Source organism: Acomys minous, assembly GCF_964271855.1.
Source record: "Acomys minous genome assembly, chromosome: 1".
NCBI classification, from domain to species: Eukaryota; Metazoa; Chordata; class Mammalia; order Rodentia; family Muridae; genus Acomys; species Acomys minous.
Genome location: NC_140483.1, coordinates 81,047,678 through 81,069,247, shown reverse-complemented (window position 1 = coordinate 81,069,247; position 21,570 = coordinate 81,047,678). Strand labels below are relative to the sequence as shown.

General features: G+C 41.1%; 1 protein-coding gene and 1 long non-coding RNA gene across 3 annotated transcripts in view; one reads left to right on the top strand and one right to left on the bottom strand.

Annotated features, from left to right (window-relative positions):
* Positions 1-6,686: 6,686 nt before the first annotated feature.
* CDH20 (cadherin 20) overlaps positions 6,687-21,570 on the bottom strand; it is a 248,695-nt gene continuing 233,811 nt past the window's right edge. For both annotated transcript variants that reach the window (XM_084785373.1, XM_084785374.1), the window contains exons 11-12: positions 18,786-19,037; positions 6,687-8,247 (exon numbers count right to left, since the gene is read on the bottom strand). In XM_084785373.1, coding sequence (XP_084641499.1) covers positions 7,745-8,247; positions 18,786-19,037 — 755 coding nt within the window. In that variant the 3' untranslated portion in view covers positions 6,687-7,744. The remainder of the gene's footprint in view (positions 8,248-18,785; positions 19,038-21,570) is intronic.
* On the top strand, positions 8,217-11,823 carry LOC311599550. Its single transcript, XR_014779938.1, has 3 exons — positions 8,217-8,300; positions 10,604-10,718; positions 11,425-11,823. It is a non-coding gene; the product is annotated as an uncharacterized lncRNA (long non-coding RNA).

Below are 21,570 nucleotides of genomic sequence, written 5' to 3'. Positions count from 1 at the left end.
CTCAAGTGACTCTAGGCTCACAGTCAAAGCTAACCTGGACAAAGGTGTGTCCAGGAGAAGACATAAAAATGGAACATGGCAAGCATGGTTACCTGTTTCTCATATGACCCGTGGCAAGGGTCCTTACCTGTATCTGCTGTGCTAAAGTCTATGTGTCGTCCTTCATAGTTAAAAGTATGAAAAGAGTATCAATAACCAGGGCAAGTAGTCTGGCTTCCAAGGCAAGTGCTTCACATGTTGCTTCTGATTCCTCCCCCCCCCTCTCTCTCTCTCTCTGTGTGTGTGTGTGTGTGTGTGTGTGTGTGTGTGTGTGTGTGTGTGCCCTGCTCATGCTCATTCTTGTGAATGTGTCGAGGTCAGAGAACTAATTTCCAAAGTTGCTTCTCTCCGGCCACTGTGGGATCCTGGGTCTAACCTTCGGTCATTAGGCTTGTGTGGCAAGCATGTTTAATCCTCCGAGGCATCTCACTCATTTTAACATGATAAAGTGTGTAAAAGCAACTAGTACCACACACCCATATAATATCTATTACATGTGCTCAATAGCTGTCAACCTCCTTCTGCATTGTCTCCCCTAAACCATGCAGCTAAGGGGAAGAAATATCAGCCTAGATAGGCTCATGAGACCCCCTGAGGTTCCTGAGTGTAGCCAGTGTCCATGTGCAGATGAAACTTCTTAAAGAGTTGCATTGTGCACCAACCATCATAAAACCCACCTGTCAGCATCAGAAGGGGGCACGTGCTGTGTTCTGAGGTTGGCGAGTCTAATTCTGCAAGCTCCAGGCTAGACCACTGGCACCCTACAATAGCTTAGTGATGAATAGTGATTAGAATAAGCTGATTTCATTGCATATGGGCCAAGCAGGAAAACAGCCAAGGATTACATCAGGCTACCAGGGTAGCAAGGGAATGAATGCTAACTGTGAGACCGAAAGAAACGTTCAGGCTCTGAACGTTAACTCTTCCATTTCACATTGGAGTTCTCTGATTAGTGAGAGTCACGGCAGGCAAAGGTGAAGTGCCTGGCCTGGCACACGGGAGCCAGTTGAGCAGAGTATGGTGAACCTCTGAACACAGCCCTTCGGCTGTACCTGAGTACCAACGGACATTAGTACTGCTTCCAGCAAGCATGATGTCCTTTCTCCACTCTCTGTGATGCCTGCATGGCCCATAACAGCAGAATCACATGAATGAAATGGTTGCTTCAGCCATCTGGTGGTTCATTCTGCCCTATCCCCTGCCTGCAACAGTGAGAAAGCTGCTCAAACACTGCCAAGTCAGCTGCAGAGGACTGCTGCCACCTGCGTCCTGCCAGATTGTAGTGGCATGTTCAGAGGCCCCTTAAGCCATATGTCAGGGCTGAGAGAAAAAAATTCTACAAAATGCACATACCGGTTAATTAATAGGTGAGCTGCTGTGTGCATGTGTGTACCTCTGCTAAAGATTCAAAGTGACAAAAACACAGGAAGGACTTCTTGCCTTTTTAATGTTACAATGGATTTTAAAATGTGCTGTATACATTTATACATGTATCATTTAAGTTTATATCCTAGGGAAGCTGAAACAACCTGGCTTACTTGTAACAAAATAATTTTATTATGTCGTAGAACTTGAGGCCAGAATTTAGAAATCAATTTGTTGACAGAGGTTGTTGTTTTGATTGTTTGTTTGTTTGTTTGTTTGTTTGTTTTCTGGTGTTCGGATGGATTCTCTGCCTCTCTCTCAACAAGGTTGTCACCAACCCTTGGAATCCCTTGGCTTATAGAGACATCGCTCCAATATAGCCCCATTCTCATATGTCCTTCTCCTTGTGTCTCTGTCTCAGGATTCAAACCACGAACCTGGTATAGATGCACAGGATGGGGATCCATCTGAATCTAGTGGGACCACATTTTAACTTGATTACTTCTGTAAATAAAACTCTTTCTTTCCAAGTAAGTTCAGAAGCCCTGGAGATTGGACTACGAGCATATCTTGGGTGTGTGTGTGTACAGGTTAACCACAACTGGTCTCAGAAACAATGCAGTGCTGAACGATAGTGGTTTTCTTCCCTATTTCCTTCCTCTTCCAGTCTCCTCTCTGTTGTCTTTTTCTCCTTTGTCCTTTTCTTTTCCTCTTCCTTTCCTCCTTCCTTCCTCTACTTTTTAATCATCTATACAAAACACGTATCTAATTGTTGTTTCTAGAAATAATAAGGAAATTTAATCACTCAATAACAATACAATAATCTAAGCTGGGCGTGGTGGCACACATCTGTAATCCCAACACTCAGGGAGGCTGGTGGGAATGATAAAATGGTCAAGTAACTTTGAAAAACACATTTTAAGTGTGTAAATTTGTTTTTAAGTGTATACTTAACATGTGATCCAACCATTCCGATTCTGGGTTTTTACAAATATGCCCATGGAAAGACTCACATAGCAGCTTTGCTTATTATTTCAAACTATAAACAGATCAAACATCTGTTCATAAGTGAAAAAAAAAGCTGTGGTAGGTATATACAATGGAATATTATTAAATGGCATAACATAGTGAGTTATCAATGCAATGGCATTGATTAAAGTGTTTGCTGATGGAAGGAATTCTGGTCAAGGAAAAATGTTGTTTTATTCCATTCATGTAGAAATCTAGAAAGCATAAATTAATACATGGTGGCATAAAGTCTATAATGAGTTATTGGGCTTGAAGAGGGTAGGTATTATAACGGCATATGAGAAAACATTCCACAAGACAAATACAGCCACCACCCTTATTGTTCACTGGTTTATAAACATATACAATTCATTATACTGTATAGGTAAACTTGGGCAGGTTGCTGTGTCAGTGATATGTTGGTCTTAGTTAGGGATACTTTTGCTATGATGAAACATCATGACCAAACAAGTTGGGGAGGAAATGGTTTATTTGGCTTACACTTCCACATCACAATTCATCATCAAAGGAAGTCAGGACAGGAAGTCAAATAGAGCAGGAACCTGGAGGCAGATGCTGATCCAGAGGCCATGGTGGGGAGCTGCCTACTGGCTTGTACCTCATGTATTGCTCAGTCTGTTTTCTTATAGATAGAACACAGGACCACCTGCCTGGGGATGGTACCACTAAAAATGGGAGGGCTCTCCCCCAATCAGGCACTAAGAAAATTTCCTACAGCTGGATCTTATGGAAGCATTTTCTGCATTGAAGTTCTGTCCTTTCTGGTGACTCTAGCTTGTGTTAAGTTGACATGGAACTAGCTAGCACTCCTGTCATATGTCAAATATTTCCCTAGGTGGTGTTCAGTGGAATGTTCCTTTACTTCTGAAATCATTGTGTGTTAAAGATAAGGCTGAATTTCAACGGAGAGTAACTTATCTATAGAATAGGAATGTAACCTACAGGGAGGAGGTGAGAAGAAAACAGAAAGGAAATGCTGAAGGAAAAGGAAAAGTGATTCCTGGGTAGGAGAAGAGGCATGGCAGAAAAATGGTAAAGACGATACAGCAGCTGGTGTTTTCTCCTAACTAATCCATCGCCATTTCTTCCTTTGATATAGCCAGAACTCTGGTACTTCCTATGAAAAGTGGAGTCCACTTCCTTCATCAGTGAAGAGTGATTTGTGACTCTGCATTCTCATCAGTGATAGTCACCTTCTGCATGTTTGTGTGTGTGTGTGTGTGTGTGTGTGTGTGTGTGTGTGTGTGTGTGTGTGTGTGATGTCCTTTTGGTGATTTCGGTCTCCATGCTGTGAAGAAGTCCAAGCATCAGATGAAGTAGTCTGGATTTTTCAGTCAATCCATCTGACCCCAGCTGATAGCCAATAATGTGTTTAAGCAAGTATTTCTATGAGTTCAGTCCCAGGTGTGAATCACCCCTTTCAATGGAGTCTCCCCAGTAGAGACCCCAGACACTGCACAACAGACAGGATGTTTTTCTGATCCCATAGAAACTTTGAGCACAGCAAAATGGTTATTATTAAATGTCACTGTTTTTTCATTTGTTTTTATGTGTAGCAATGGTAAGTCAAATGGGCAACAGGAAACAAGAGGGAGAAATGGAAATGGTAGAGTAGGACTAAGATATGGCAATGATAGAGAAATAGATAAGATTCTGTGGGTGGTTGTACTAGATTTTGAGAGCAGACAATATAGAGAAGTGATCTGCAGAATGCTGGAACAGGAGGTAGAGCCCTCGGTATCATGAGCATAAGGAAGGTGTGTATACAGCTAAAATACCTGAGTGGAAGAAACTCCTTCATCCTAACTCCAGCCATCTGATCATCCTTACAGGCAAGAGCATGGGCAAAGAAATGTGGCAGGGTTTGTCAATTTTCTGTCCCAGAAAAAAAAATTTATGAAATATAGTGTTCTGGGTTGGTAGTGTTAATTATACTTTGTTTTTATTTTTTAGTTTATTTTGTATCTACATGTGTTTGTATATGAGAGCAAGTTTATGTGAGAACAAATGCCTCCCCCACGCCCCCTGTGTGTGAAGGAGGGAGGATGATGACATTAAATGTTTTCTAGTTGTTTTAGTTTTCAGAGACAGATTCTCCCACTGGAGCTGAAGCCTGGAGCTCACAGGATGGGGAAGACTGCTGGGCTCACAACTCATAGGGATCCTTTTCTCTGTTCCTCCAAACAGGGATTACAGACAATGTCACTGTACATGGTATTCATTTACACTATAAACTAGCCTTGAAAAGTCTAGGTTGAATTATGAGACATGTATGCCATTGTATATAATTTTAATAGAGGGACTTTTAGCCTAATTTTGTCTGTTGTCTAAGGAGAATCTTCTTAAGACTCAAACAGAAGATTTTGTAATCTTGGCAGACACCTATAGTGATGTCTTAAATTCCATTTAATTATTAGGGAAACAACAATGAATTTCCTAGTGAACTGACCCATAATGAGAACAGTTTATGTGGTGTGACTTCTGTTAGCAAGTGTTCCAATGCTATTTTAATATACTGAGCACTCTGATACCAAGGTCTACCTTTAATCAATTGTGCTGATTTTTATACATCTGAATTGCTTTCAAAATTCATAGATCATTTCTTGTATGTATTACAGGTTTCCCTTAAACTTCCCGTATTACACTATTAAACATCCTCCTGGGAACTAGGAGACACAGAGAACTGCTCAGTCACTTCACACCCAGTACTATGGGGACTGCCTTTGCAGGATGTGGCGCATGAGAGACTCCTGTGGTTAAGATAACTGTTGTGGCCAGTTGTAAAGCAAGCAAATAAAGCAAAATTGTTGCCAAATTATCCTCAGATCTTGTGGAAGAAAGGAAGGCTATTATTGAGATTAATTTGCCTGTCTTCACACAACCAGGATGCTGTAGAATACAGTTTGGGGACATGTTTCTGTTTTTTTTCCTCTTGTTTTGTTAAATGCATTTATTCATATTGCATTTAATCCTCAAGGAGGCTCAGTGAGAGCTGCTTGCCTTTCATGGACGGTAAATGATCATCTATAAAAAAAGCTACAGATGAGACTTAGGCTGTTAGTGTAGTGTGCAATGTGCATGGAATCACATCTCACCGGCTGCAAGACCCTTATCTGCCTTCTTAAATCTTTAACCACAATTCTTGCACATTTCTGAAAAATGATTTGTATTATTAGAAGAAATTACCAACACCAGTATGGTGAGGGTAGACCTCAAGTGGGATGATAATATAAATCTTCCAGATAGAGAAAGGGAGAGGAAGGAGGAAGAAGGAGAGGAAGGGGAGTGGAGGAGAGAGAGGAGAGAGAGAAAGAGAGAGAGAGAGAGAGAGAGAGAGAGAGAGAGAGAGAGAGAGAGACAGAGAGAGAGACAGAGAGAGAGACAGAGAGAGAGAGAGAGAGAGAGAGAGAGACAGAGAGAGAGAGAGACAGAGAGAGAGACAGAGAGAGAGAGAGAGAGAGAGAGAGAGAGAGAGAGAGAAGAAGAAGAAGGAGGAGGAGGAGGAGGAGGAGGAGGAGGAGGAGGAGGAGAAAGAGGGGGAGGAGATCAGATGTTCTCAAACTCCCTGCCCCAGCTGTATCAATATTACCTAGTAAGTTGTTTCAGTGGCAAATTGCTCCACATCTACTGATTCAGAAATCCTGTAAGTGAGATAGTGTAATGAATCTCCATTTGATTCTGATCCATGGTAAATTCTGGCAGCCAGTGCTATGATCCAGATTCTCAGAAGATGCTTTTATTCACAATTGCCCTCAGTTTTAATGATAACTGTGTAGTAATTCTTCAGTAATATGATGTCAAAGGCAGAGATCTCTTCCAACTATTTTGACTAAATACTTGTTAAATATCTAATATAGGGAAAATAAATAAAATAAAGTCACAGCTAACTGTGAGCTCTTTTACAATGGATATGCTTTGTATTTGAATTGAAAATAAAATAGAAAACATCACAATATCCTACCTCTTTGTTGTCATAGTCCCCCCCCCTACAAAACTAAAAATATAAGTCAAATTCATGATTGTGACATTAATATTAAATGGTCTGTTGCCTACTTCCAGATCTAGAAAAATGAAATTGTCATTAAAAATTAAGTTTGACCCATATCATTAGCCTCTTTCAGTTATCAAAATAGAGCACACACCCTCATGTTTCTCTGACACTGCTTCTGTATTATGGACAAATCCTAGCAATCCTGGGTTAATCAGGATGATAAAGATCCATGTCCAGCAACGAAACAAACTTACAGTACACCTTTCCTTCTATTTAGCTTTTATTAAAAGAAGTCCTAAGGTACCGAGATGTAGTACATCATATTTATTAACAAAATTATTAACAAATATACAAAACTTTTACATGTAATTCTCTTACATCCATGTCTCTCTATAATACTGATTTTGTTCAAGTAGGTTATCTACAGTATGTAAACATCCCTTGGATTGACTTTACACAGATTAGGAAAGCCCTCTAACCCATGCTTTTATCAGATACTTCTTTTTATTTGGCTTTCATTTGTTGTATCTAATCTCCACATTTGGCACATGGAAGAGACATCTACAGTGCAAAAGAGGCAGCTTTCCTGGTTCCTTCTGGCTTCTGTGGGGCATAAAGAGCTGAGAGGAGAACAGAGCACTCTAACTCATTGGCACTGGATCATTTGTAATGCCGATTCGTGGTTCAGCTGTCAGACTTGAGCACAAATCAATGTCTCTTCCTTCTCCCACCCTTCCCACCCATCCCTCATGCAAGGCTGAGTCAAAGTTAACCTTGTTTCAAAAGGGTTAAAAGAAATACCATCCATCTTGGAAGAAGTAGGATAATTTCACTGAGGAATAATTTTTCAGTGAGTTCTGATGATGCAGAAAAAAATCTGAAATGGAAATTAAGGTAAAAACAGATTCTAGAATAGGACTTGTTCCCTGCCTTTACCTACCATTTCTGTACTTAACACTGTAGGTTTTTGTGGTGGCAAAGTGACAAAGACACTGGTGAATTATAAAAGAAGAAGAAGAAGAAGAAGAAGAAGAAGAAGAAGAAGAAGAAGAAGAAAAGAAAGAAAGAAAGAAAGAAAGAAAGAAAGAAAAGATTAAAAAGGTAATCGGAGATTCTGCCTTCTTCTTCCTGGGTTTCCTTCTTATTATTTAATTTAGTCTAACCAAGTAAAGCTGATCCAGAGAGAGCTCTGCTCGGTCCACTCACTCCCATCCTCACTGTCCAGAACAATATTGCTCCTGTGATGGCCACACCTCATGTGCGAGAAGCAGCCTTTGAGAACGTCTGAATTTGGATGCACAGTTAGCCTCTTGGCTTCTGTCACCACAAGGGCGCAGGCCCCTCCGACGCCCCGTAGAGTTCTGCGAGTTTCCGGAAGCGGGGCCCCCAGTCCGTGAGGAAGTCGAAATTCTGCTCTGAGTCCGAGGTGGCTGACTGCAGGGAGCTGAGTGAGCCGGCCACGGAGCCCTCCCCCTCAAACATGTAGGTCTGCAGGGAGTCGAAGGGCGGGGCCCACAGGTCCATGTCCGCCTCATAGAGCTTGGCCAGCACGTAGCTGTGCACCGTGCTGCTGACCGCGCACGTCTGAGGCACGTAGCGCGAGAGGCTCTCGATCTCGGGGAGCATGTCCTGCCGCGTCTTGGTGGCGCCTGCCTGGGCCTCCCGCGGGTTCCACATGGCCGCGATGTCGAAGGCCTCTGTGTCCTCTTCGCCTCCTCCCTCATCGTCGTAGCGCACGATGTTCTCGTGGATGTTCTCGTCGTCGTCGATGATGTAGGGCTGTTTCCGGTGCCGCCTCATGGACAGGATGAGGAGCACCAACACTGCCAGGAAGACAAAGGACAGCAAACACTTTATTAAGCAAGGGGACAACAAGGTGGGGTTCATAGTGTAAGCAAGGGACAAAAGGGGTTCAGAGTGGCGCCAGGTCTGCCTTGGGTATATCAACCCCCAGGGAATTAAACAGTTCTGGTCGGCCTGATCTTCACTCCCGCGTTGTTACGTTTAGAGCTCTGTGGGTAAACGAAGCTTTATATTTCTTAAGTAGATTCATCAGAAACGGTCCAGCTTCATAGAATCTTGCTGTTTGAAATTGTATGTAGACACACCCATTATGGAACCCCATTAAGATGACAGAAAGCACAGTGACCTGTGGTAGAAGATCAGATCATGCTTTCTGCTTAGAGAGTAATGAGTTTACTATACATTTGCTATAACCTAAAAATCTCTCTAGGTGGAATTATCCTCCTTTCTTGCATTAGCATCTTAACAGGATTCTACTATAAATACAACCATATATGGACACATAGTGAATGTAGACACTTAAGGTGAGGGAGAGCTAAAGAAATTGGTTTTTATGACTCCTTCAAAAACTAAGAGCATTGTGGGAAGAAGGGGTTTACCAGACTCCAAACTAACTGAGGAACTATGGAGCTACGGATAGTTTCTGGAGTTTTTTCAAGAGTTTGGCTCCTGGTAGGTCAACTTCAATCCATTGGTTAACTCGACACTCGGGACTATCTGGATGTACAAATTGGAGTGTTGGTCTGTTGTTTTTCTTTCATTATTTGAAAAGAGACTCAAAGTTGGGGGTTGGGATGTGGGTGGATCCAAGAGAATTTTAGAGAGGTGGGTATGATTAGGATACACTGTATGAAATTCTCAAAAAATTAATAAAATATTTTTAAAAGCATAAATCAGTGGCCCTTCAGGTCTAGAACTCTCAGATTTCTCAAAAAAAAAAAAAAGACCTTTATTAGAGGAGTATTTGTAATTTCTGGAGCCAAGGGTTTTCACAGGAGGGAGGGAATAAGCAGTGACATTTTACATAGTTAAAAGTAGTGCCACATTGTTAGATGTGCCCTTGAAGGTTTGGATAACATTTTATCCCAACAAATACATTTTTTCACTAGGTGTGTTCACTGGGGTTTAAAGGACACAGAGAAAGAGATAATCCCATTGAACTGTTTATCTTTGTAACTGAAAACATTTTCCAGGAAGTGTGTTGAGGTTTCAGCTATACAACTGTTATTGATTTTTCCCTGGTGTGCTTTGTTACAGTTGGTAAACAGTGGCCGTTTGACAGCACTGCAAAATAAAGCCCAGTGTCCTCAAGGGGGGTGGTGGTGGTGGTGGTGGTATTGTCATCTGTGCAGTAAGAGGTTACAGATTGACCAAGAAAGCTCACAACAACAGATTTAAAGTTTTGATGGGTACAAATTGCAGTTAATGATGCTGATACCTAATATTTCTGTGAATGTACTTACTTAGTTACAAAATGCATACACAGAAAATAATGATGGAGGATTGGATTTGGGGAAGAGGAGGGAGAGTTTCTGCAGTAAGACTGACTGACTTCCTAGCTGGAACAGTCTGTGGGCTCCACATGAGTTAGGAGCAGAGAAGAATGGGAGGCTGCAGCAGGTGGTCTTCTACAGAGCTGGGGATGAGACTGGGGGATTGGATCTGGAGGGGAGGGAGGAGAAGTGAATGTTTTCTTGAACACCTCTTCTTGAATGTTTTTTATATGTGTAAAATATAAGGTTTGGACAAGAACTGTGGGATTTCAGGAGAAAAAACTAATAGGATTTTAAGGCGTTGATTTGGGACCTGATGTGAAAGACTGAAGCATGATTTATATTTAAAATAACAGAAAAATTGGTTGCTAAGTGAACATTCATATTTGTGAGATACAGTTAACATTAAACGCATATTTTATAGTGTTCTATGCTAAACAATGAAGAAACAAATAGCATTTATAACATGAACTTGTCCTATCTAGTAGCAAAATAAATGAGATTAATGTTAATACAAACCAGACAGTGATGAAGGCTGTCTTTGGGCCACATCTGTGCTAATAAAGCACAGAGGAAAGGCTGCTGATTTCTGCTGGAAATACTAAGAAGGAAGCCACACAGGTCATGTGACCTTAAAGTGGTAGTGATGGGATTTTAGAAGATGCTAGGAAAGAAAATGGGAAAAGTTTTAAAGTGACTGGGCTTTATGTGTGTGTATACTTTTAGTTAAGTGGTTGTCTGAGCCTGGAGGATCACATAGGAGTTTGGGAGTTTGAGGCTTGTAAAGGCTACATAGCAAGACACCGTCTTAAAAACCAAAAATAACTCAAACCAGGAAAGCCAAAGCCTAACTGGATTTTCACTTCTCCTGCCTCCCCTCCAGAACCAGTCCCCCAGTCTCATCCCCAGCTCTGAAGAAGGCCACCTGCTGCAGCCTCCTATTCTGCTCTGCTACTAACTCAGGTGGAGCCCACAGACCACTCCTGCCAGGGAAGCAGGTAGTCTGACTTCAGAACCTCTCCCTCCGCTTCTCCATATCCAAACCTCTAGTCTCACCTTTACTATGCAGCACTTCACCAGCTGTGGCCTCCCTTTCTTCCCTTTCTCCATCTCCAATGGGTCACACAGGCCTTTCTCTCCACCCTTCCTCCCCTTTCTCTTGCTTTATCCCAACGTCCAACTCAAGCAGGCAGTCTCTGGGAAAGCTCCAGGCAAGCCTGCCAGGGAAGCAAGTAGGCCAGCTAATCAGGTAGGCAAGCTCCCAGATCTTCAGTCTCCTCCTCCAAGTCTGATTTTGTAGTCTCATCCCCTACTCAATAGCAGACTGCTTGCAGCCTCTGCTCACTCACTGTCCTGGCCCAGGGTACTAAACAAATCCTAGGGGAATACCCTGATTTCCTCCTGCTTGTGGAGCATCTAGGCCCCATCCTCCTAGCCCATGCCCATTCCTAATACCTAGAAACACATTTTACCTGGAATCCCCAGTGGCCACACATGTCAAGATCCCAGAACAATTCCCTATGAGGCAACACAACTAATACAACCCCCCTGGAAAACAGAGGGGGTGTCAGAAACCAAGGAACAAAACACCCACTCAATAAAAAAGACCACACATCAGCACCTAGAATTAAAACAATCCCAAACCTAGATGCCTAGACCTCATTGCAAAAACACAGTCACATCCAGGACAATATGTCTCCACAGGTGCCCGGCAATCCTACTCTACAGTAGGGCCAAGAGAGATCTATAGCTGAAGCATGACAAGGACCTTAACGTAGCCTTTATGAATATGATCCTTAAAGAGAAAATGAATAAATACCTTAAAGAAATCTATAAAAGCACAAACAGTGGAAGCAAATAGTTTTAGACCCGAAAGTGGAAATAAACGCTATAAAGAAAACACAAACTGAGGGAAATCTGGAAATGACAAATGTAGGAACTTAAGCAGGAACCTCTGAGGCACTGAAGATGGAAGAAATGGATGACTCAGTCAAAGACAATCTTAAATCTTAAAAAAAAAATCTGACACAAAACATCCAGGAAATATGGTACACTATGAAAAGACCAAATCTAAGAATAATAGAAATAGAGGAAAGAGATGAAACAGAGGCACAGAAAATATTTTCAACAAGTTTTCCCTAATCTAGAGAGGAAGATGCCTATCAAAGTGCAAGAACCATACAGAACACAAAATAAACTGAACAAGAAATGAAATTTCTCTGAGTACATAATCAAAACACAAAATGTATAGAACAGAAAAATAATGTTAAAAGCTGAAAGAGAGAAAGACCAAGTAACTTATAAAGGCAGAGATATTAGGATAACACCCAACTTTTCAGTGGAGATTCTGAAATCTTGAAGATTCTACAATCTGGAAAGATGCTCTAAAAAGTAAAGAGACCACAGATGCCAGCCCCAGCCACTATATCCAGCAAAACTTTTAATCACAACAAATATAGAAAACAAAACATTTCACAATAAAACCACATTTAAGCATTATCTATCTGCAAATCTAGTCCCACATAAGTACGAAAAAGAAAACTTCAACATGAACAGACTAACACCCAAGAAAACACAAGGATTAAGTAATCCCAGACCAGCAAATAAATAGGGGACACACACACACACACACACACACACACACACACACACACACACACACCTCACAACAAAATAACAGGAATCAACGAACAAGGCTCATTGATAACTCTCGACATCAATGGTCTCAATTCCTCAATAAAAAGACCCAGATTAACCATGGATTTGAAAATAGGATCCTTTGTTCTGCTTCCAGAAACACACCTTAACATCAGCGATTGATATCACCTCAGGGTAAATGGATGAAAAAGATAATTCAAGAAAATGGACCTTAAGATGTGTGCTAGTCTAGACATTTAATATCTGACAAAATAAGCTTCAAGAATAATCAGAAAAATAGGGAAGAATACTATATATTAGTCAAAGAAGAATCCACCAAGCAGACATTGCAATTCTTAACATCTATGCACCAAACACAAGGGTACCCAATTCATAAAAGAAACACTATTACAGCTTAAATCACATGTTGATCCTCACGGACTGACAATGGGAGACTTTAGTTCCCAACTGTAGTCACTGGACAGGTCATCCAGACAAAAACTGAACAGAGGTATGCTGGAGGTAACTGATACCTTAAGCCAAAGTGATCTAACATATTTACAGAAAAACTTACCCAAACACAAAGTAATATACCTTCTCAGTAGCAGAAGGAACTCTTTTCAATATTGGCTATAAGAAATCTCAAGAGATAGGAAAAAAATTGAGATAAGATTTTGCATCCTATCTTACCACCATGGATCGAAACTGGATATCAACAATAACAGAAATCTTACAAACACATGAAGTGAAAAAACTCATGGTTGAATGAAAAATGGGTCATGTCAGTAACCAAGGAAGAAATTAAAAACTATAATTGAATGAAAATGAATATATAACATACCCAGATTATAGTACACATTGGAGCCAGTTAAAAGAGGAAAGTTCATAGTAATAAGTGCTTACATTAACAAACAAGTGGAAAGATCTCATACTAGTGATTTAACAACACACTTGAAATCTCTAGAACAAAAAGATGAAACTACACCCAAAAGGAGAAGAGGGCAAGAAATAATAAAACTCAGAGCCAAAATCAAGAAAATACTGGGAAAAAACCTTATATAGAATCAATGAAACAAAGTTTATAAAGGGCACAGAAAAGAACTAAATTAACAATATTGGAGATGAAATGAGAGACATAACAATATACCCTGGGGAAAATCTATAAAATTACAAGAACATACCTCAAAAACCTGTACTTCAAAAAATTGGAAAATATAGAAGAAATGGATAATTTTCTTGATATATATCACTTACTAAAGTGAAGATCAAATAAACAATTTAAATAGACCTATAACCCATAGTGAAATAAAAAACAGTATCTAAAAGCCTCCCAACCAAAAGAAGCTCAAGGTCAGTTGGTTTTAATGTAGACTTCTAGCAGATTTTTAATAAAGAGCTAAAGCCAATACTCCTGAATTTATTGCATAGAAGGAGCATTGCCTAATTTGTTTTACAAGGCCATAGTTGCTCTCATTCTCAAGCCACATGAACACCACAGAATTATAGCTCAATCCTTTATGAACACAGATGTAGACATTCTCAATAAAATAGTTGCAAACTGAATTCAAGAACACATCAAAAAGATCATTCATCATGATCAAGTTGACTTTATCTTAGAGATGCAGAGATGGCTCAGAATACATAAAGCAACCCATCATATAAACAAACTGAGAGACAAAAAATATGTGATCATCTCGTTAGAGGCAGAAAAAGCCTGCAACAAAAATCAAGTGCCCCTTCATGATAAAAATGACCTGGTATAATTAGGGATACAAGAAACATACATCATAATAAAGGAGGTTTTCAGCTATCCCACAGCTCACATAAAAGTAAATGGAGAGAAACTCAAAACAATTCCACTGAAATCTACACTAAGTTGTCTACTTTCTCCAGACCTATTTAAGATAGAACTTGATGTCTTAACTTGAGCAATGAGACAACGGAAGGAGATCAGGGGGGATACAAATTAGAATGGAAGAAGGCAAAGTCTTTGTTTGCAAATGATATGATAATATACGTAAGTGACCCTAAAAATTCCACCAGCAAAGTAGCTGGATACAAAATTAATTCACAAAAATTAGTAATCTTTCTATACACAAATGACAAGTAGACTGAGAAAGAAATCAAAGAAACAAAAACCTTCACAATAAGCTCAAATAATATAAAATATCTTGGAGTAACTCTTTTAGAAGGACCCTGCTGTTTGAGGTCCCAGACCTCCAGGTCTGGATAGCCATTCTGAGCTCAGTGTTAGGTGCAGGACTCCCTCTTCCAAGCAGGGCTCTCTGCCTGACTTCATCTGGAGAGTGTCTTTAGACACAGATGCCCCTAGCTACATTTGATATATGCCCTTGACACAGCTCCCTGTGAGCTCTCCCCTCCCTGTGCCTATAGGACAATTCAGTTATCATATGATAGGAGCATGCTACCAAATGCAAAACAAGCATCCTAAAAGTGCCTGGTTTCAACCACTTAAGCACACCAAGCTTGGAAGCGCCTCACCCATTCTTCAAGGGCTATATAGCCTTTGTTCTGCCTGAGTAAAGTTGAACTAATTCCTGGAGTGGTTGCCGGAGTGTGTGTGATCTCCATTGTGCTTATGGTTTTCCAAGCCCTATGCCTCCTCTTCTGCTCCTCTTGTCTCAGTGGGCTGGTAGACATCAGCCTCCCCCCCCCCCCTCAGGGAAGAGGAGAACCACAAACTCTAGCCAAACAAGTGAAAGACTTGTATGATAAAAATATTACGATATTGAGGGAAGATACTGAAAAAGATAGAAAGACCTTCTGCTCATGGATCAGTAGAATTAATATAGTAAAAACGGCCACTGACCCAAAGCAATCTACAGATTCTGTGCAGTCTCCATCAAAGCTTCAACACAATTCTTCACAGACATTGGTGCCTACCTAGAGCGTTCACCCTTATGTGTTAATGTCTTTGGTACATGAAGGTACTCTGCATGCTACCAAAGGAGAAAAGTAAACACCAACCCAGCTACAAACCCATCAATCTACAATTGCGTTCTTCCTGCAAGATATCATAGTGCAATGGTAGCATAAAACTTGTGGAAATAACCAATCAATATCTTATTTAAGATCCACTCCATGAGATGAAACCCAAACCTGACACTGCTTTGGTAATCAAGAACATGAGACTACATAGCCCAGAGGTCTAGGGTAAAACCAAATACTACTGTTCTGCAATAGATCATAGCAATAAAGCAACTAATGACATTCTACTGTGCTCAGACCCACAGCCTTCCTCAGCCATCATCAGAGAAGCTTCATCCGGCAGCAGAACAAAGACCCACACCAGACAGTATACAGAGAATGGGAGACCATAGAGCATCCATCCTTAGATGGGATCTCTCCATCAAATTTCTCCCATTAGGGCTCAAAGAACTCTCAGGAGGGATAGGCAGAAAGAGTGTATGAGCCAAAAGGGATGCAGAACACCAAGAAAACAAATCTCTCCAAATCAGTATGATCAAAGTTTATATGAATTCACGAAACAGATAGCATGGGACTGAACCAGAAGAAGTGGACACATGCCCTCATCTTTAACACAGAAATTATCTGCAATCGATAGCCACTTACAAATGAAAATTTTGTTTTCTGTAAGGGAATTTCACTGGGGGAAATGAACCAGCATAATGGGTAGACCACATGCTCAGCAGTAGATGGCTAACAAAAAATGAACTCAACACCATCTATGCGGCTTCTTGTTTCATAACATCATGTCAGGACTTTTTATTTTTAATGATTTATTTATTTTCTTTTTTTTTAATTCTCTTTCAGTCTTTACCCTACATACAGGTCATTTAAGTTTAAATTATGGCTACCATTTTGTGTTTTGATGGGTTTCCTCAGTGTGGAACTAACTGTGTCTCTGCGTGTGTGTGTGTGTGTGTTTTCTTTGATTTCTTGTCCTTCTGTTTGTTTTATCTTTACTACAGTTTATTTTTGTTTTTAGCTGACTATATTTTATTATTATCTCCTGAACCTATTTTCTAATGTGAGACAGAAAGAAGTGGATCTGAATGAGTGTAGACAGAGGTGAGGAGTAACTGGGAAGAGTAGAGGGAAGGGAAACCATAATCAGACTATATTATATGAGAAAAATATTTTTAATAAAAAGCAAAAGCCATCAAAGACTGTGAGATCTGCTGGAGAGAGTTTTCGTGCATGTGTAGAATTAGGCAGTGTGTAGAGCTAGTCATCTCCTGAAAGGGGAAGCCTGATGCCTGCTTTATTTACATAAAATATGCTATAAATAATGAGCATTAGCTTATGCCTTAAAATCATATTTTGGGGAAATAGTTCTATTCAGATGAAGAATGTCTGGCTTCAGAGAGAAGAACATTAGTCCTGGAAGGCTTATTCGGCATATTCTGTAGGTTCTCCAGGAACTGGGTATGTGACAAAAGCCTTTTCTCTCTGACCCAAAGTAAATATTACTGAAATGAACATGTTTAATTGTCTACTTGTCTATGTGTGTGTGTGTGTGTGTGTGTGTGTGTGTGTGTACGTACAAATCAACTGTAGTGTAAATATTACAGTTGTGTGAATTGTATTTAATCTGGGTTGTGCCCTCTTAGAAGTAGGCAAGTGTGAAACTAGTGGGATTTTAATGACACTCATGTTTACCTTAGTTTCTGAAGACATCTTATTCCAGGCAATTTAAAAGAGGGGTCTTAGTTTCCAAACTAAATTATCGCTTCCACTGCATTCTTAGCCAGTTTTTTTAAGTCAGAATTTCTGTAATTCTGGCTCTTTGTGGACCAGAATAAACTTACAGCATTTTCCAAGGAAAGAAGTAGGGATCACCAGCCTGGAAATTTGTCCTAGGAGCAGGTTACTTAAAAGGGAAAAAGCAAGTGTTTCTTGTTCTGCATTCAAGGTCTCCTAGTGCCACCTTATGGACACTTCAGGGACTGCAGGTGGATTTTACTTGTCCATAACAACTGTCTTTGGAAGGTTATCTATGTTCCTTTCTCATGAAGTAAGACAGAACACTGAAAATACAGTCAAAGGTCATGTTATATCTTAAAGTGTATTTTTGACAAGTCTATTACAAAAGTCTATGTAGAAAGTCAGTGCAATGTTGCCTGACGTTTTACACAGTCTCTGGTGTATCTCAGTCTTTTGGTGTTTAGATAGATATATGCAAGTATATTTTAATTTAACTTCCTAGTGCTTTAGATATTTTCCCTGTATAAAGTTGCTGAAATTCCACTTTCTCTTATTATCTACTGATTTATTTGTTTGTTTTTGAGAAATGGTCTGGTTATGTAGGCAAGGATTTCTAGGCAGGTCTAGAACCTGTTCTGTGGACTGGGACAGCCTCAGTCTCGTCTCATTTAGCCTCCTCAGTGCTGGAATTACAGTCTATCCACATAGCGGCTGTGAGTTTCATTTATATTGAATAATATTGTCTCTTACATTCGCTTCTCCCTAAGCATGACATGTGTGCCCTGGGCTAGCTCAGTGAGCAGAGAGGAGGTGAGACACAGTGCAGATAGTTTCTGGTGTTCGAGAGAAGATTTGATTTTGAGCATCTGCTTAGAAAACAACTGCACTGAAGCCTTTCTGCACAAGAGAGTTGGGGCTGGAAGAAGAGGGAAGAATCACCCGTAGTACTCTCCCAATAGCCTCTTTTCTCCCGAATAACTCCTGCTTACTCACCTCTGTTTGTTAGATGACCACAATGCCTAAGGGGGCTTCTAATACCATAAACAGTTTATTTCCCAGAATTCCATGTGGTTAATTCTCACTTCTTTCAGGTTTCCACCCAGAGTTCTACTTTTCAGCGATGGCTTTGTTGGCCCGCTGATTTGCAGTGTTGCAGCAGCACCTATTCCCAGCCCCTGTCTTCTCAGGATACACACCTTGTGTCTCTTTTCTGGTAACACTTAGCTGTGTGTAGTGTCTTGGCGTGAGCAGCCAGAAGAGCACCACGGAGGAAAGGTGACCTGTCTGCACGTCAGTCCTGGCTCTGCTTCTGACATTTCAGCCTGTTGCTCAACCTCTGTGATTTAGCTGCTACTTGTCTGAAATGATGTGACCAAGTAACTAGCATATCCTCTCTCATGGGATTTTGGTTCTATCATGTCAATATGAACTTGTATCATCTGAGGTAAACTATGAAGGCCACGGTGTACCTGTCTTATTAATCTCAGCACCCGGTATGGTTTTCAGATCTACAACGGGTGCTTCATAAACTTATGTGCTTTAATCTTGTCAGAGAGGCCTTAAGGAAAGGGACTGTCTTCAACTTCTGCACTTTTCTCAAGCTTCACTCTACCATCCTTTTGAAGTAAGCTTCGGGGGAAAAGACCAGTTCTGAGTATCTGAGATAGGGGGTTAACTGCTTATGTCTAAAAGTGTGTGGATCACGCCCCGCCCCCCACCTCAAGTAGCCACCAACTCACCTAAGAGGACAAAGATGCAGGCCAGGATGGCGATGAGGGCACCCCGGCTCAAACTGACCGGGAGCATGTAGGCCTCCGGGCTGCAGGACATGACGTCACCGTCCTCATTACAGGTGCACACTTGGATGGTGAGTGTGGCGGTACTGCTGAGGACTGGCTGCCCACTGTCTGCGATGAGGACGGGAAGATAGAAGACGCTCTGCTCCTGCTGTCGGAAGCCGGACCTCCTGGTTAGAATCCGAGCAGTGTTATCTAAAGGAGTAAAGCATTTGGGGATTAAAAAAAAAAAAACAGTAAAGAAGAGGAAATGGAACTGCCAGTAGTTTAATTAATCTTTTGAATTGAAGGAGGCAGGGAGGCAGGGGACAGGTGGAGGAAGGAGAGAGGTTGGAAGGTGTGTGCAGCTGCCGCTGTGGCAAGACGGTTTGGCTCAGCACTTAGATTTGAACAATCAGGATTTTCCACTTGCTCTCAAGCAAAACCCTGAGGCCTGGGAGAGAGGCCCTTTTGTGAGAGTCTGTCTTCTTACCCTTCGTGACATAAAGTGCCCAAGGCAAACTGTCAGCCTTCAGATCTAACAGAAGTTCCCTGGGAAAACTTGACAGGATTGAACGGTCTTTGGTGATTTGTGGGCCCTGTTTGTTCCTGCTCAGCAGCTTGCCAAGGCCCTGTGCTGCTCTCTGCCCCCAGGAAAGGAAAGCCGAGGAGCACACGTGGCTGTACGAGATTGCTTATTTTATAATTCTGGCTGGAATTCATGTCTTTTCCTATTTTCCTTTATGCCTTTCACTTCGCGTTACCAACTCTGGAAGAACCTGCTTGTCTTTAGAAACTTATTTGAACCCCTGGTTATGTGACACAGCTTGTAACTTCTCCTGACCTGTGGGCTGACCTTAGGCAGTTAATACAAATTTGGTGAGCTCTATTTTTTTAATTATTAATTTTTATTTTATGCATATAGATATTTTGCCTGCATGAATATTCCTACACCACTTGAATGCCTGGTGCCTGCAGAGGCCAGAAAAGGGTGTTGGATACCCAGGAACTAGGGTTACAGGAAGCTGTCATGTGAGTGCTGGGGATTGAACCTAGGTGCCCTGGAAAAGCAGCAAGCGCTCTTAACTGCTGAGTCCTCTTTGAGCCATGGAAATGTTGCTATTTTTCTTCACATTTGAAAAATGAGAATTTGATATATTTTCCATTTAAAAACTAAGAACTAAGAGATAATTATTTTCCTTTTTGACATATAGTTCGATGTTTCTGTTTGTTTGTTTATTTATTTATTTATTTATTTATTGTGTAATGATCAGCTCAGGGCATGTAGGCAACCCATCATCTTTTGTGTGGGCTATTTTAAGTTTGTTTGTGTGTTCATGTATGTTCACATGTGTGGGGAGGTCAGAGGTTGATGCAGGGGTGCTTTTCCTTGTTCCCCACTTTATTTTTGTGAGACAGAGTCTTTCACTGAACTGGGACCTCTCCAATTTGGATAGACTAGCCAATGAGCTTTGGAAATCCACCTGTTTCCTTCTGCTCAGAGTTCCGCTTGGAGACAGGCACCTCCACCCCTGGCTTTTACAAGTGTGCTTGGGCTTGAACTCAGTTCCTGGTGCTGTGCAGTCAGCATCTACTGACTAAGCCATCTCCCTGCCTCCTCCCCACCATCTTAGACAGTCCTTTGTAATTAGAACATTAGAAGATCATCCTCCTGTTTCTATTTGAACTTCATATTATACCCGACTAAATACTTCTCTGTACCACAACACAATCCTTCTTTAGCTAAGTGGTTAGATGTGTTTCTCAAAGCTCTCTGTATGGGCTGGTGGAATGATGCTGGTATTTGGGAAATACTATATAATTTCCGATTTAAGAATTGTTAGGTTTATGTTTAAGCTACCTGGAATGGCTTTGAGTTACAAAGCAGATAAATTTTCGCAACGTTGTGGTCATGTCAGCAGAGGAACAGTTAGAACAATTATAGAGAGGTGGCCAGAGACATAGGAAGTAACTCATAAAGCCCTAACCAATCCGGATATGATCGCACATGGCTGAGGCCAGGAGAGCTGCAGAAAGTTCCAGACTAGCCAGGGCTGCATAGTGAGGTCCTATTAAAGAACCAACCAACCAAAATATGGCCAAAACCGACAAAAAGTTAATACCACTAACAGTATTTTCTGGGTGTGTTTCACATGGACTAGATTTTACACAATTTCTAAAAGCTTAAAGCAAACATGGCCAGTGATCATAAATATTTCTGGTTCTCCTTCCCTTCTTGAATATTATAAAGGATCTTACTTTCCTCCTTTTTAAAAATTTTTTTATTTTTTTATTTTTTGGTTTTTCAAGACAGGGTTTCTCTGTGTAGCCTTGGCTGTCCTGGACTCGCTTTGTAGACCAGGCTGGCCTCAAACTCACAGCAATCCGCCTGCCTTTGCCTCCCGAGTGCTGGGATTAAAGGCGTGTGCCACCACGCCCGGCCGCTTTCCTACTTTTTTAAAGTTGAGCAAAGTAAAATAATTTTCCTTAATTGATACAAAATGAGTTGGTGTCTGCCTTTCCTTGTTCTCTTGCCTTGAAACAAGGCAGTAACCATGCTGCCTGGAGCACAGCTGAGAGCGCTGGATGACTTTGAGGGGCCACTCTGGAGCACAGCTGAGAGCGCTGGATGACTTTGAGGGGCCACTCTGGAGCACAGCTGAGAACGCTGGATGACTTTGAGGTGCCACTCAAGCCTCTCGAATGCATTATCCTTCATTTCCGCTTCCTGGCCTCCCTGGTACTGTGG